Below are 15331 nucleotides of genomic sequence, written 5' to 3'. Positions count from 1 at the left end.
TTTTCCCATACAGACCTCCCGCTCGGTTAATAAGAACTAACTATTACAATTAAACTTTCCATGCCGCGATCTTATTCTCACCAAAGATACTAGGGGAGGCTATTTCCTGTTTCTTTTAAGCATTTGACTAAAGCCTTTAACAACAGGCCTATATTTTGTTCAGATGATTGATTTTGGGAATGAACATTGCTAAAGGATATGTCGTATGCACTTAGTAGGCGCATGTAGCTTGAAATATGTTGATCACTTGGGTTAGTACTAGGCTATGGCAAAAAGTAAACTGGAAGTATCTCTGAAGGCTTAGGGCTTATTGGTAAACTAAGAAAACACTTATGAATCGTGGGATATTCACATTGTAACTTAGCTTTAGCGACACGGTTTTAATACATCTAAGCTTTTCACAGTTTATGAAGAGAAAACAACAGTTTTGCACTATATTGGTATGTAAGTGAAAAAAGTTGCTGTACTTTTCCTGGGCTTTCTTTTGAAAAATCTCTTCTTTTGGACTTTCTCCTCATTATGGCAAAGCTTGAAACTTCAAAACCTATGAAAAGCAATTAAAATTTGGCACCTAGTTCTTCCAAGAATCAACGGACGCTTCGAGAGGAATTTACATTTTGCGTTTTGTTTTGGCGTGCATTCATTGATAGCATGCTTACTGCAAAATAATAGTTTTATACTAGCGGTATATTAATTACTACCGGTGCCAGAACATTAGCATATGAACCTTCCCTCTCACGATCTACAACGTTCAATAACGCATTGACAAAGAGCTGACGCTCTTGTCAAAATCGGCCAGGACGGCCTATTTACCATCATAAAGTTCTGAGTGATAGCCGTTGATGGTATTATGTATAGCAATTATTAATAAGACGTAATTTAGACCCTTGCCCCTTGCTACTCATCTGTAAATGGCATGCTTACACTCCTTGGTACTAAACTACTTAACAACTCGAAATTAAGACGTAACCATATCTGGAACCCAAAAACGCTGATCTCTTGCTGCACTACACGAGTCACTTTGATGATAGATATTAATGCTGCTCGCCAACAATTAAGTTTATTTGTTGGATTGTCTTTGTAAAAAGTCAGAATCGAAGTCGCCCATTAGGAGAATATTCTTTGGTTGCAACCATGTCTAGCTTATCACACCTTGAGATGTTCCAAATTAAAGAACGAAGAGTCATTGGTAGGTCTGAAGATAGCGCCGATATGAGAATATTCTAATCACACAGTAGCCTGCAGTGTAGGCGTCTTATTTTAGGGCGAGTTAAGATTATAAACTCGTGATCGTTTATCCGAACTTCATATCTGATTTGGAATCAGAGTGGACGGTAGGGTAGGGGGCGGAGCAAAAGCGAAATATTTACTCCCCCACCCGCCCTTCTCCTTATTTTTGACTGACACTCACCCCCATGGTAAAAATTACTTTCTCTCCCCAGCCCTCCGCGGCCATTAAAAGCTAGGATGGCGGCCATTTTTCGCTTAAAAAAAATTACCGAGCACTCGTTCGCCCACCCCCGCTACACAGTAGCCTGCAGTGTGAGCGTCTTATGGTAGGACGAGTTAAGATTATAAGCTTGTGATCGTTCATCCGAACGTCATGTCTGATTTGGAGTCAGAGTGGTCGGTGACCAGAGAATTCAATTTCAATGGGGAAATATCGACCGTCGACTTCATAGGCGGAAAAAGAGAAAAGTTACGGAGTTAGAAAGTTTTTCCGAACGCCATATGTACTGCCTTAAAGTTCCGAGAAGAAGACTTCTAAAATACCTTTAAAGATAGTTCAGGGGCTTGTCAGCTCGTCAGCTCGTCAGCTGGTAGCCTTCAAAGTGCTATTTAATAATAATAATAATAATAATAATAATAATAATAACAACGGTTCATTCACAGTATATCCACATAAAAGGTGTGGCCCTTCATCTGTGAAGGCCTACGTTACTAATATTTAATATTGAAACTAAATGATAATGACTGACTAAATTGTAATAAAAACTATACATGAAAGGAAATATGTAGAAAATATTGGTTGGTTAGTTTCTGTTATGCCAATAATTACCAAAGAAAATAAACTGCATTAGTGTCTAGCTAATCACTGTTCCACCATCAGGGACAAATAGTTATAATCACTCCATCACAGATATTTGTCTCAAAGATAACACATTCTTGATTTTACTACGTAATTTAAGAGCGTGTCCACAAGAAAACCGGGCAGAACCGAGCAGGGGCGAAGATGGTCTAATCACCGATTTGGTGCAAACTTGGCACAAATGCTAAGCATAATGAGTTAACAAATGTGTGAAAATAATAGGTCAAAATATTTAGAGATATAGGGTTTAGGGATTTAGGATTATAGATTTAGAGATACAGGGAGATATAGGGTCCCCCTGGGAAACCCACATTTCCTCTTTTTTTTTCCATAATTAATTCAGTAACTAACTTTGCATTGAGGATCATGTGTCTTTTAAGGTACCCCGACCCATAGATCGGTCGATATATCGGTCGAAAGTCGGTCGATACTCGACCGATGTATCGGCCGACACCCGGTCGACACTTGGCTGCTAGTAGGTCGCAACTCGGTCGATGATCGGTCGATAATCGGTGGATATTGGACTATCGACTGAGTCTAGACCGAGTGGCGGCCAACTATCGCCCGACGTATCGGTCGAGTATCGACCGACTTTCGACCTATATATCGACCGATACATCGGTCGAGGTACCGTTAAAGATACGTACTCCTGTATTGCTGCTGAGATAAATCGAAAAGCCATTTGCAAATTCGATAAACTAGGTTGTGTTCTATATCTTTAAGAACATCGAACTGTTTTACCTTTTTAATTTCATTTCTTCCCTTACCTCAAACTAAGGGAAGGGTACCCCTCAACATCACATTAATGAATTGATCATTTGGATATTTAACCCGCCAGTCGTTTCAAGAATGCAATAATGAATTGATCATTTGATTATTGAACCCGCTAGCCGTTTCATGAATGCAATAATGGATTGATTATTTGAGTATTAAGCCCGATAACCGTATACGTTTCGAAAAGGCGCAGATCATTGTTCAAATCAGAAGTCCATTTTGTTTTATCGCGCTATTTGATTTGAGCGATGTCGATATCAACAAGGTCGTCCCACTCTGGATCATACCGCTGCAGTGATACAATAGTGTGTGCCAAGGAGTCGGAGAATGTCTGTAGACGTGTTTGAAAAACGCGTTCGAGTAACGAGACTCTATCATTTTCATCACTGTTGACAGTACATACTTCTTTTAACCCTCTAAAGTTCAATAAGATTGTTCTGTTTGACGAGCAATCCTGAAAATGAACAAACTGCACTGTAAAAACACTGCGAAAACAGTCGATCGCAAATATTTACGAAATAAAAAAGTCTTGCGATGGCTTCGCCCGTAAACTATTTTTTCGACCATAAATACACACAAGAATTTCTACAAGTTCGTCAAGATGTAAATAGGCGAAAAAAGCTCTCGATAACATTCCCTTTATAACATTTACAAGAAGTTCTACACAACACTCGAACCCTCCTTTCCCGCCATGTCTGACGCCATGTTGAAATGGTTCCGATCTATAATTACGTGTTCGCATAATCCAATCAGAAATGGACTTCTGATTTGAACAATGATGCGCACCTTTTCAAAACGAATACGGCTATCGGGTTCAATATCCAAATAACCAAGCCATTATTGCATTCTTGAAACGGTTAGCGGGTTCCATGTTCAAATGTTCAATTCGTTATTGCGCTCCTGAAACGATAAGCGGGTTCAATATTCAAGTAATCAAATCCCTAATGTAAATCTTGAGGGGTACGCTTCACTTAGTTTGACTATAATGGCGGGTGCCTGGGATACTTGTGAATACGTGAGGGTCGGTGTCGCAAAATCTTGCCCTCGACGAAATTTACTCCGCACTTTATGACAATGTCGCTGAGTCTGACGCTCCCAAAATCTTGAAATGCATGCTGACGTTCCTGGTACACAATTTCTCTTATCAACGGGCACCTGACTGACGACCCACAGTCAGAGTCAATTGCTTTGCCAACTGTGTTAAGTATTTTAAAATTTTCAGACTTAAAGGAGTTCGGCGAAACTTAATCTCTGCCCTACTTGAATCCCTAAGAAAAGTAGAAGCGTCTCCGCCCGAAGGAGCATTTTTTCTCTATTTTGATGTCAACATTAGGGGATTGTCGGTTATTATTTGTAACCTTTAAGAGCGGCTCTACTTCTGTCTGATACTTAACGCGACATTCTTTGACCCCCTCCCCTTCTTCACCCTACCTTAATAATTCGCACCTTTGTGATAGAGCAATTTCTAAGGTACATCTCTACGAAAAGCAGAATCTGACAGTAGACAGCAAGAGATTACATATCAAATGTAAGCAGAAAACCTCGGATAAAAGATGTAAAAAACTTATATTTCTTGTGCTGAGAGGAGACCAAGAAACTATCGGTATTTTTGGTTTTTCGATGAACCATGCCAGCAACTAACTCAAGCGTAAAAAATGAAAATTCAAATATTTTGGCGGCAAATTTTTGTTACATTTTAAACTTTAAAGACGAGAAATACAAAGCAATATTTGACGCTGAAACTGAATGTCAAAGTTGACCGCTGAAAATATTGCAGGCACGATGTGATCAAAGATGGCGGATTGTCCTTTTGATTTACATCAGCTTTCAAGGTACGAAATAAACTTTTTACCATCAAAACATATCATGTAGGTCGATAAGTGTCACGCAGTGAAATACAAATAATTTTGATCGATCTTTCCGAGAGCTCTCACCGCGTTCAATATTTCAACAAGGCTCATATAGGAATAACGATCAGTTGTGGTTGGTCATCGGAGATATTGGGCCTTGAAATATCTTAATTTTTGGACTTTGTAAAAACCAGAAAAAGTCGTCTTTACTTAAGGGGGAGGAAGAAATTAAATAAAAAAGTTAAAAGAGTTTAATGTTCTTGAATTCTGATAGGTACAAAACACAATCCAATGTGTTGAATTTGCAGATGGATTTTCGGTTTGTGACAGCAGCAATGGAAAGTTAGCTAATCAATTATGCAAAAAAAGCAAGAAATGGAATTTTTTGCAAGATGGGACCCTATAACTCCCAGGGAATCAATGTTTTGTCCTGTTATTTTCACACATTTGTTAACTCATGATACTTAGCATTTGGGCCAGGTTTGAGCCAAATCGGTGCTTTGAGCATTATTGCCCCCAGCTCGGTCTTCTCGTGGACCTACTCTTAAAACTCTAAAATATTCTTGATAAACCCTTACCAAAAATATTTTGCAGGCTTCATTTTGTTAACTGAGAGAAAAGGAACCTATTTCATGGGCTTTAGCGGGGGCAAAACAATGAGGGCTTCTTGAATGGTTGATGCGTTTATAGACGTTTCCTCTTCAAGTGGAATATGTGACAAAATGCAGTTCGCTTACTACTCATTGGACGCTTGATAGGGTAAAGATTAGGGTGGCTATTAGAAAACAAAAGAATGGATATGGAAATGACGCTGTTTGAAAGAAGTTGAAATGGAAATGACACTGTTTGCAGTAAATCGACGCAAAAACAACTTTAAGCGCAGCCTTGCGTAGTACGCGTTTTGAAGTCTCCAGATCCAGTTTTTTTTCTCTTCCATCAGACCAACCTGGTCGAGAACAATTGTAACCATAAGTTGTTTAGCTAAGTCCTACAATGCGAGATCGAATTCCGCAATGATGCTCTCTAAAATGCCTCTCTCCCTCTATACCATTTTCACCTTTTTTTCTGTGATTGAACAAAAATAATTGGAGGGACGAGGCATTTTAGAGAGATGCAGTAAGTTTCATATTTTAAAATGTGAAATTAAAATTTCTAAATACTTCCTTAAAAGTGGCTGAATAAAAGTTGTGTGTCGACAAGTTTTGTCGGGAACTTTGTCTAACCTGTCTTATCACGACTGCAGTTCGATTGGTGAGCCTCACCAATTCGCAATCTTCTGGTCGTGTTGAAGTGTTTTACAATGGTAGATGGGGAACCATTTGTGACGACTCATGGGACTTACGAGACGCTGATGTAGTTTGTGGCGAGCTTGGATACGATGGAGCCTCATCAGCACCTGCCGGTGCAGCATTTGGACAAGGAACTGGTCAGATATGGCTGGATGACGTGCAATGTGTGGGAAATGAGACATCAATATCACAGTGTGATCACAGAGGATGGGGAGTTGAAAACTGTAGGCATAATGAGGACGCTGGTGTGGTGTGCAAACTTAAAGGTAGAGAAACGATACGAATACTCTTTATTGTTATCTTTACCAAGAATGAAAATATAGGCAATCAGAATATAAGGGGCCCATTGCGTATTCGACAGTACTACAATGAACTTTTCTCGCATGGAGTATGAGTAGCTCATAACTGTCGCGGAATAATAGACATTGGAGTAGTGTTTCGATCTGCAGGTAAGGTGACGATACCCCTACAGTTGACATAATTTACAATAAACAAAGTTTACTTTTTTCTCTCATCTTTAAAGTATTTCAAACGTCATGATGCTAACAGTACGAATTAGAGTAAACCAAAGTGTTTATTGCACCTTCTCTAAAATAAGATTTCCAGTGTTGTTTAGTTCCTATTCTCTTTGCAGTCAATTGAACAATCTGGTCAAATGTAATAAAAATTACGAAGTTTATGTTACCTTTTTGCTCAGCATCAAAACATTTCATTCGACGAACGTTCACCATGTATATATTCACAGTGATACTAGTTCGTTTGGTGAGCCTCACGAACTCGCTGTCTTCTGGTCGTGTTGAAGTGTCGTACAATGGTACATGGGGAACCATCTGTGACGACTATTGGGACTTACAGGATGGTGATGTAGTTTGTCGCCAGCTTGGATACGATGGGGCCTCATCAGCACCTGGTAATGCAGCATTTGGACGAGGAACTGGTCAGATATGGCTGGATAGCGTGCAATGTGTGGGAAATGAGACATCAATATCACAGTGTGATCACAGAGGATGGGGAGTTGAAAATTGTGGGCATAATGAGGACGCTGGTGTGGTGTGCAAACGTAAAGGTAGAGTAACGATATGAATACTCTTTATTGTTATCTTTAAAAGAATGAAAATATAGGCAATCAGTATATAAGGGGGCCATTGTGTATTCGACAGTACTACAATTAACTTTTCTCGCATGGAGTATGAGTAGCTCATAACTGTCGGGGAATAATAGACATTGGAGTAGTGTTTCGATCTGCAGGTAAGGTGACGATACCCCTACAGTTGACATAATTTACAATAAACAAAGTTTACTTCTTTCTCTCATCTTTTAAGTATTTCAAACGTCAAGATGCTAACAGTACGAATTAGAGTAAACCAAAGTGTTTATTGCACCTTCTCTAAAATAAGATTTCCAGTGTTGTTTAGTTCTTATTCTCTTTGCAGTCAATTGGACGATCTGGTCAAATGTAATAAAAATTACGAAGTTTATGTTACCTTTTTGCTCAGCATCAAAACATTTCATTCGACGAACGTTCACCATGTATATATTCACAGTGATACTAGTTCTTCAAGTGGAATATGTGACAAAATGCAGTTCGCTTACTACTAATTGGACGCTTGATAGGGTAAAGTTTAGGGTGGCTATTAGAAAACAAAAGAATGGAAATGGAAATGACGCTGTTTGAAAAAAATTGAAATGGAAATGACACTGTTTACAGTAAATCGACGCGAAAACAAGTTTAAGCGCAGCCTTGCGTAGTACGCGTTTTGAAGTCTCCGGATCCAGTTTTTTTTTATTCCATCAGACCAACCTGGTCAAGAACAATCGTAACCATAAGTTGTTTAGCTAAGTCCTACAATGTGAGATTGAATTCCGCAATGATGCTCTCTAAAATGCCTCTCTCCCTCTATACCATTTTCACCTTTTTTTTCTGTGATTGAACAAAAATAATTGGAGGGACGAGGCATTTTAGAGAGATGCAGTAAGTTTCATATTTTAAAACATGAAATTAAAATTTCTAAATACTTCCTTAAAAGTGGCTGAATAAAAGTTGTGTGTCGACAAGTTTTGTCGGGAACTTTGTCTAACCTGTCTTATCACGACTGCAGTTCGATTGGTGAGCCTCACCAATTCGCAATCTTTTGGTCGTGTTGAAGTGCTTTACCATGGTACATGGGGAACCATTTGTGACAACTCATGGGACTTACGAGACGCTGATGTAGTTTGTGGCGAGCTTGGATACGATGGAGCCTCATCAGCACCTGGCGGTGCAGCATTTGGACAAGGAACTGGTCCGATATGGCTGGATGACGTGCAATGTGTGGGAAATGAGACATCAATATCACAGTGTGATCACAGAGGATGGGGAGTTGAAAACTGTAGGCATAATGAGGACGCTGGTGTGGTGTGCAAACTTAAAGGTAGAGAAACGATACGAATACTCTTTATTGTTATCTTTACCAAGAATGAAAATATAGGCAATCAGAATATAAGGGGCCCATTGCGTATTCGACAGTACTACAATGAACTTTTCTCGCATGGAGTATGAGTAGCTCATAACTGTCGCGGAATAATAGACATTGGAGTAGTGTTTCGATCTGCAGGTAAGGTGACGATACCCCTACAGTTGACATAATTTACAATAAACAAAGTTTACTTTTTTCTCTCATCTTTTAAGTATTTCAACTGTCATGATGCTAACAGTACGAATTAGAGTAAACCAAAGTGTTTATTGCACCTTCTCTAAAATAAGATTTCCAGTGTTGTTTAGTTCCTATTCTCTTTGCAGTCAATTGAACGATCTGGTCAAATGTAATAAAAATTACGAAGTTTATGTTACCTTTTTGCTCAGCATCAAAACATTTCATTCGACGAACGTTCACCATGTATATATTCACAGTGATACTAGTTCTTCAAATGGAATATGTTACAAAATGCAGTTCGCTTACTACTAATTGGACGCTTGATAGGGTAAAGTTTAGGGTGGCTGTTAGAAAACAAAAGAATGGAAATGGAAATGACGCTGTTTGAAAGAAATTGAAATGGAAATGACACTGTTTACAGTAAATCGACGCGAAAACAAGTTTAAGCGCAGCCTTGCGTAGTACGCGTTTTGAAGTCAAAAGAATGGAAATGGAAATGACGCTGTTTGAAAGAAATTGAAATGGAAATGACACTGTTTGCAGTAAATCGACGCGAAAACAAGTTTAAGCGCAGCCTTGCGTAGTACGCGTTTTGAAGTCTCCGGATCCAGTTTTTTTGCTATTCCATCAGACCTACCTGGTCGAGAACAATTGTAACCATAAGTTGTTTAGCTAAGTCCTACAATGTGAGATTGAATTCCGCAACGATGCTCTCTAAAATGCCTCTCTCCCTCTATACCATTTTCACCTTTTTTTTCTGTGATTGAACAAAAATAATTGGAGGGACGAGGCATTTTAGAGAGATGCAGTAAGTTTCATATTTTAAAATATGAAATTAAAATTTCTAAATACTTCCTTAAAGGTGGCTGAATAAAAGTTGTGTGTCGACAAGTTTTGTCGGGAACTTTGTCTAACCTTTATTATCACGATTGCAGTTCGATTGGTGAGCCTCACCAATTCGCAATCTTTTGGTCGTGTTGAAGTGCTTTACAATGGTAGATGGGGAACCATTTGTGACAACTCATGGGACTTACGAGACGCTGATGTAGTTTGTGGCGAGCTTGGATACGATGGAGCCTCATCAGCACCTGGCGGTGCAGCATTTGGACGAGGAACTGGTCAGATATGGCTGGATGACGTGCAATGTGTGGGAAATGAGACATCAATATCACAGTGTGATTACAGAGGATGGGGAGTTGAAAGCTGTAGGCATAATGAGGACGCTGGTGTGGTGTGCCGACCCAAAGGTAGAGTAACAGTACCAGCCCTTTATATTACCATAACAGCTAAGCATGATATTACAGCTAATCAGAATATGAGAAGGCCTTTGTTATTCAACATTATTATATGGCTGTGTCTCACAAGGACTGGGAACTACCTAATTCACGAATTTGATTGGCTGAAATCAATATTGAAAGCGGTCTAGATTTTACCATTTAGACCGGCATCTGAACCGGTCGAGAAAAAAAAGGAACAAAGAATATAAAAAGATTGGCATATAAGACGCAGCCATAATAAACATCTTATTAATCGAGCTAGGTCGGTCTGTATGGGAGAATCTTGACCTCGGTCGCTGGTACAGACCGAACGCAGTGAGGTCTGTACTGGCGATCTCAGTCAAGATTTTCCCATACAGACCTCCCGCTCGGTTAATAAGAACTAACTATTACAATTAAACTTTCCATGCCGCGATCTTATTCTCACCAAAGATACTAGGGGAGGCTATTTCCTGTTTCTTTTAAGCATTTGACTAAAGCCTTTAACAACAGGCCTATATTTTGTTCAGATGATTGATTTTGGGAATGAACATTGCTAAAGGATATGTCGTATGCACTTAGTAGGCGCATGTAGCTTGAAATATGTTGATCACTTGGGTTAGTACTAGGCTATGGCAAAAAGTAAACTGGAAGTATCTCTGAAGGCTTAGGGCTTATTGGTAAACTAAGAAAACACTTATGAATCGTGGGATATTCACATTGTAACTTAGCTTTAGCGACACGGTTTTAATACATCTAAGCTTTTCACAGTTTATGAAGAGAAAACAACAGTTTTGCACTATATTGGTATGTAAGTGAAAAAAGTTGCTGTACTTTTCCTGGGCTTTCTTTTGAAAAATCTCTTCTTTTGGACTTTCTCCTCATTATGGCAAAGCTTGAAACTTCAAAACCTATGAAAAGCAATTAAAATTTGGCACCTAGTTCTTCCAAGAATCAACGGACGCTTCGAGAGGAATTTACATTTTGCGTTTTGTTTTGGCGTGCATTCATTGATAGCATGCTTACTGCAAAATAATAGTTTTATACTAGCGGTATATTAATTACTACCGGTGCCAGAACATTAGCATATGAACCTTCCCTCTCACGATCTACAACGTTCAATAACGCATTGACAAAGAGCTGACGCTCTTGTCAAAATCGGCCAGGACGGCCTATTTACCATCATAAAGTTCTGAGTGATAGCCGTTGATGGTATTATGTATAGCAATTATTAATAAGACGTAATTTAGACCCTTGCCCCTTGCTACTCATCTGTAAATGGCATGCTTACACTCCTTGGTACTAAACTACTTAACAACTCGAAATTAAGACGTAACCATATCTGGAACCCAAAAACGCTGATCTCTTGCTGCACTACACGAGTCACTTTGATGATAGATATTAATGCTGCTCGCCAACAATTAAGTTTATTTGTTGGATTGTCTTTGTAAAAAGTCAGAATCGAAGTCGCCCATTAGGAGAATATTCTTTGGTTGCAACCATGTCTAGCTTATCACACCTTGAGATGTTCCAAATTAAAGAACGAAGAGTCATTGGTAGGTCTGAAGATAGCGCCGATATGAGAATATTCTAATCACACAGTAGCCTGCAGTGTAGGCGTCTTATTTTAGGGCGAGTTAAGATTATAAACTCGTGATCGTTTATCCGAACTTCATATCTGATTTGGAATCAGAGTGGACGGTAGGGTAGGGGGCGGAGCAAAAGCGAAATATTTACTCCCCCACCCGCCCTTCTCCTTATTTTTGACTGACACTCACCCCCATGGTAAAAATTACTTTCTCTCCCCAGCCCTCCGCGGCCATTAAAAGCTAGGATGGCGGCCATTTTTCGCTTAAAAAAAATTACCGAGCACTCGTTCGCCCACCCCCGCTACACAGTAGCCTGCAGTGTGAGCGTCTTATGGTAGGACGAGTTAAGATTATAAGCTTGTGATCGTTCATCCGAACGTCATGTCTGATTTGGAGTCAGAGTGGTCGGTGACCAGAGAATTCAATTTCAATGGGGAAATATCGACCGTCGACTTCATAGGCGGAAAAAGAGAAAAGTTACGGAGTTAGAAAGTTTTTCCGAACGCCATATGTACTGCCTTAAAGTTCCGAGAAGAAGACTTCTAAAATACCTTTAAAGATAGTTCAGGGGCTTGTCAGCTCGTCAGCTCGTCAGCTGGTAGCCTTCAAAGTGCTATTTAATAATAATAATAATAATAATAATAATAATAATAACAACGGTTCATTCACAGTATATCCACATAAAAGGTGTGGCCCTTCATCTGTGAAGGCCTACGTTACTAATATTTAATATTGAAACTAAATGATAATGACTGACTAAATTGTAATAAAAACTATACATGAAAGGAAATATGTAGAAAATATTGGTTGGTTAGTTTCTGTTATGCCAATAATTACCAAAGAAAATAAACTGCATTAGTGTCTAGCTAATCACTGTTCCACCATCAGGGACAAATAGTTATAATCACTCCATCACAGATATTTGTCTCAAAGATAACACATTCTTGATTTTACTACGTAATTTAAGAGCGTGTCCACAAGAAAACCGGGCAGAACCGAGCAGGGGCGAAGATGGTCTAATCACCGATTTGGTGCAAACTTGGCACAAATGCTAAGCATAATGAGTTAACAAATGTGTGAAAATAATAGGTCAAAATATTTAGAGATATAGGGTTTAGGGATTTAGGATTATAGATTTAGAGATACAGGGAGATATAGGGTCCCCCTGGGAAACCCACATTTCCTCTTTTTTTTTCCATAATTAATTCAGTAACTAACTTTGCATTGAGGATCATGTGTCTTTTAAGGTACCCCGACCCATAGATCGGTCGATATATCGGTCGAAAGTCGGTCGATACTCGACCGATGTATCGGCCGACACCCGGTCGACACTTGGCTGCTAGTAGGTCGCAACTCGGTCGATGATCGGTCGATAATCGGTGGATATTGGACTATCGACTGAGTCTAGACCGAGTGGCGGCCAACTATCGCCCGACGTATCGGTCGAGTATCGACCGACTTTCGACCTATATATCGACCGATACATCGGTCGAGGTACCGTTAAAGATACGTACTCCTGTATTGCTGCTGAGATAAATCGAAAAGCCATTTGCAAATTCGATAAACTAGGTTGTGTTCTATATCTTTAAGAACATCGAACTGTTTTACCTTTTTAATTTCATTTCTTCCCTTACCTCAAACTAAGGGAAGGGTACCCCTCAACATCACATTAATGAATTGATCATTTGGATATTTAACCCGCCAGTCGTTTCAAGAATGCAATAATGAATTGATCATTTGATTATTGAACCCGCTAGCCGTTTCATGAATGCAATAATGGATTGATTATTTGAGTATTAAGCCCGATAACCGTATACGTTTCGAAAAGGCGCAGATCATTGTTCAAATCAGAAGTCCATTTTGTTTTATCGCGCTATTTGATTTGAGCGATGTCGATATCAACAAGGTCGTCCCACTCTGGATCATACCGCTGCAGTGATACAATAGTGTGTGCCAAGGAGTCGGAGAATGTCTGTAGACGTGTTTGAAAAACGCGTTCGAGTAACGAGACTCTATCATTTTCATCACTGTTGACAGTACATACTTCTTTTAACCCTCTAAAGTTCAATAAGATTGTTCTGTTTGACGAGCAATCCTGAAAATGAACAAACTGCACTGTAAAAACACTGCGAAAACAGTCGATCGCAAATATTTACGAAATAAAAAAGTCTTGCGATGGCTTCGCCCGTAAACTATTTTTTCGACCATAAATACACACAAGAATTTCTACAAGTTCGTCAAGATGTAAATAGGCGAAAAAAGCTCTCGATAACATTCCCTTTATAACATTTACAAGAAGTTCTACACAACACTCGAACCCTCCTTTCCCGCCATGTCTGACGCCATGTTGAAATGGTTCCGATCTATAATTACGTGTTCGCATAATCCAATCAGAAATGGACTTCTGATTTGAACAATGATGCGCACCTTTTCAAAACGAATACGGCTATCGGGTTCAATATCCAAATAACCAAGCCATTATTGCATTCTTGAAACGGTTAGCGGGTTCCATGTTCAAATGTTCAATTCGTTATTGCGCTCCTGAAACGATAAGCGGGTTCAATATTCAAGTAATCAAATCCCTAATGTAAATCTTGAGGGGTACGCTTCACTTAGTTTGACTATAATGGCGGGTGCCTGGGATACTTGTGAATACGTGAGGGTCGGTGTCGCAAAATCTTGCCCTCGACGAAATTTACTCCGCACTTTATGACAATGTCGCTGAGTCTGACGCTCCCAAAATCTTGAAATGCATGCTGACGTTCCTGGTACACAATTTCTCTTATCAACGGGCACCTGACTGACGACCCACAGTCAGAGTCAATTGCTTTGCCAACTGTGTTAAGTATTTTAAAATTTTCAGACTTAAAGGAGTTCGGCGAAACTTAATCTCTGCCCTACTTGAATCCCTAAGAAAAGTAGAAGCGTCTCCGCCCGAAGGAGCATTTTTTCTCTATTTTGATGTCAACATTAGGGGATTGTCGGTTATTATTTGTAACCTTTAAGAGCGGCTCTACTTCTGTCTGATACTTAACGCGACATTCTTTGACCCCCTCCCCTTCTTCACCCTACCTTAATAATTCGCACCTTTGTGATAGAGCAATTTCTAAGGTACATCTCTACGAAAAGCAGAATCTGACAGTAGACAGCAAGAGATTACATATCAAATGTAAGCAGAAAACCTCGGATAAAAGATGTAAAAAACTTATATTTCTTGTGCTGAGAGGAGACCAAGAAACTATCGGTATTTTTGGTTTTTCGATGAACCATGCCAGCAACTAACTCAAGCGTAAAAAATGAAAATTCAAATATTTTGGCGGCAAATTTTTGTTACATTTTAAACTTTAAAGACGAGAAATACAAAGCAATATTTGACGCTGAAACTGAATGTCAAAGTTGACCGCTGAAAATATTGCAGGCACGATGTGATCAAAGATGGCGGATTGTCCTTTTGATTTACATCAGCTTTCAAGGTACGAAATAAACTTTTTACCATCAAAACATATCATGTAGGTCGATAAGTGTCACGCAGTGAAATACAAATAATTTTGATCGATCTTTCCGAGAGCTCTCACCGCGTTCAATATTTCAACAAGGCTCATATAGGAATAACGATCAGTTGTGGTTGGTCATCGGAGATATTGGGCCTTGAAATATCTTAATTTTTGGACTTTGTAAAAACCAGAAAAAGTCGTCTTTACTTAAGGGGGAGGAAGAAATTAAATAAAAAAGTTAAAAGAGTTTAATGTTCTTGAATTCTGATAGGTACAAAACACAATCCAATGTGTTGAATTTGCAGATGGATTTTCGGTTTGTGACAGCAGCAATGGAAAGTTAGCTAATCAATTATG

At 39.2% G+C, this 15331-nt stretch overlaps 1 protein-coding gene across 3 annotated transcripts in view; it reads left to right on the top strand.

Moving 5' to 3' along the window:
* LOC148727027 (proto-oncogene tyrosine-protein kinase receptor Ret-like) overlaps nucleotides 1–15331 on the top strand; it is an 84674-nt gene that overhangs the window by 30546 nt on the left and 38797 nt on the right. For all 3 annotated transcript variants that reach the window (XM_088727236.1, XM_088727235.1, XM_088727237.1), the window contains exons 9-12: nucleotides 5957–6268; nucleotides 6748–7068; nucleotides 8102–8413; nucleotides 9571–9882. In XM_088727236.1, the coding sequence (XP_088583362.1) occupies nucleotides 5957–6268; nucleotides 6748–7068; nucleotides 8102–8413; nucleotides 9571–9882 (1257 nt within the window). The remainder of the gene's footprint in view (nucleotides 1–5956; nucleotides 6269–6747; nucleotides 7069–8101; nucleotides 8414–9570; nucleotides 9883–15331) is intronic.

The sequence above is a fragment of the Stylophora pistillata genome, chromosome 7, assembly GCF_964205215.1.
Source record: "Stylophora pistillata chromosome 7, jaStyPist1.2, whole genome shotgun sequence".
In the NCBI taxonomy this organism is placed as follows: domain Eukaryota; kingdom Metazoa; phylum Cnidaria; class Anthozoa; order Scleractinia; family Pocilloporidae; genus Stylophora; species Stylophora pistillata.
Note: the sequence above shows the minus strand (reverse complement) of the source record. Positions and strands in the feature narration are given on the sequence as shown.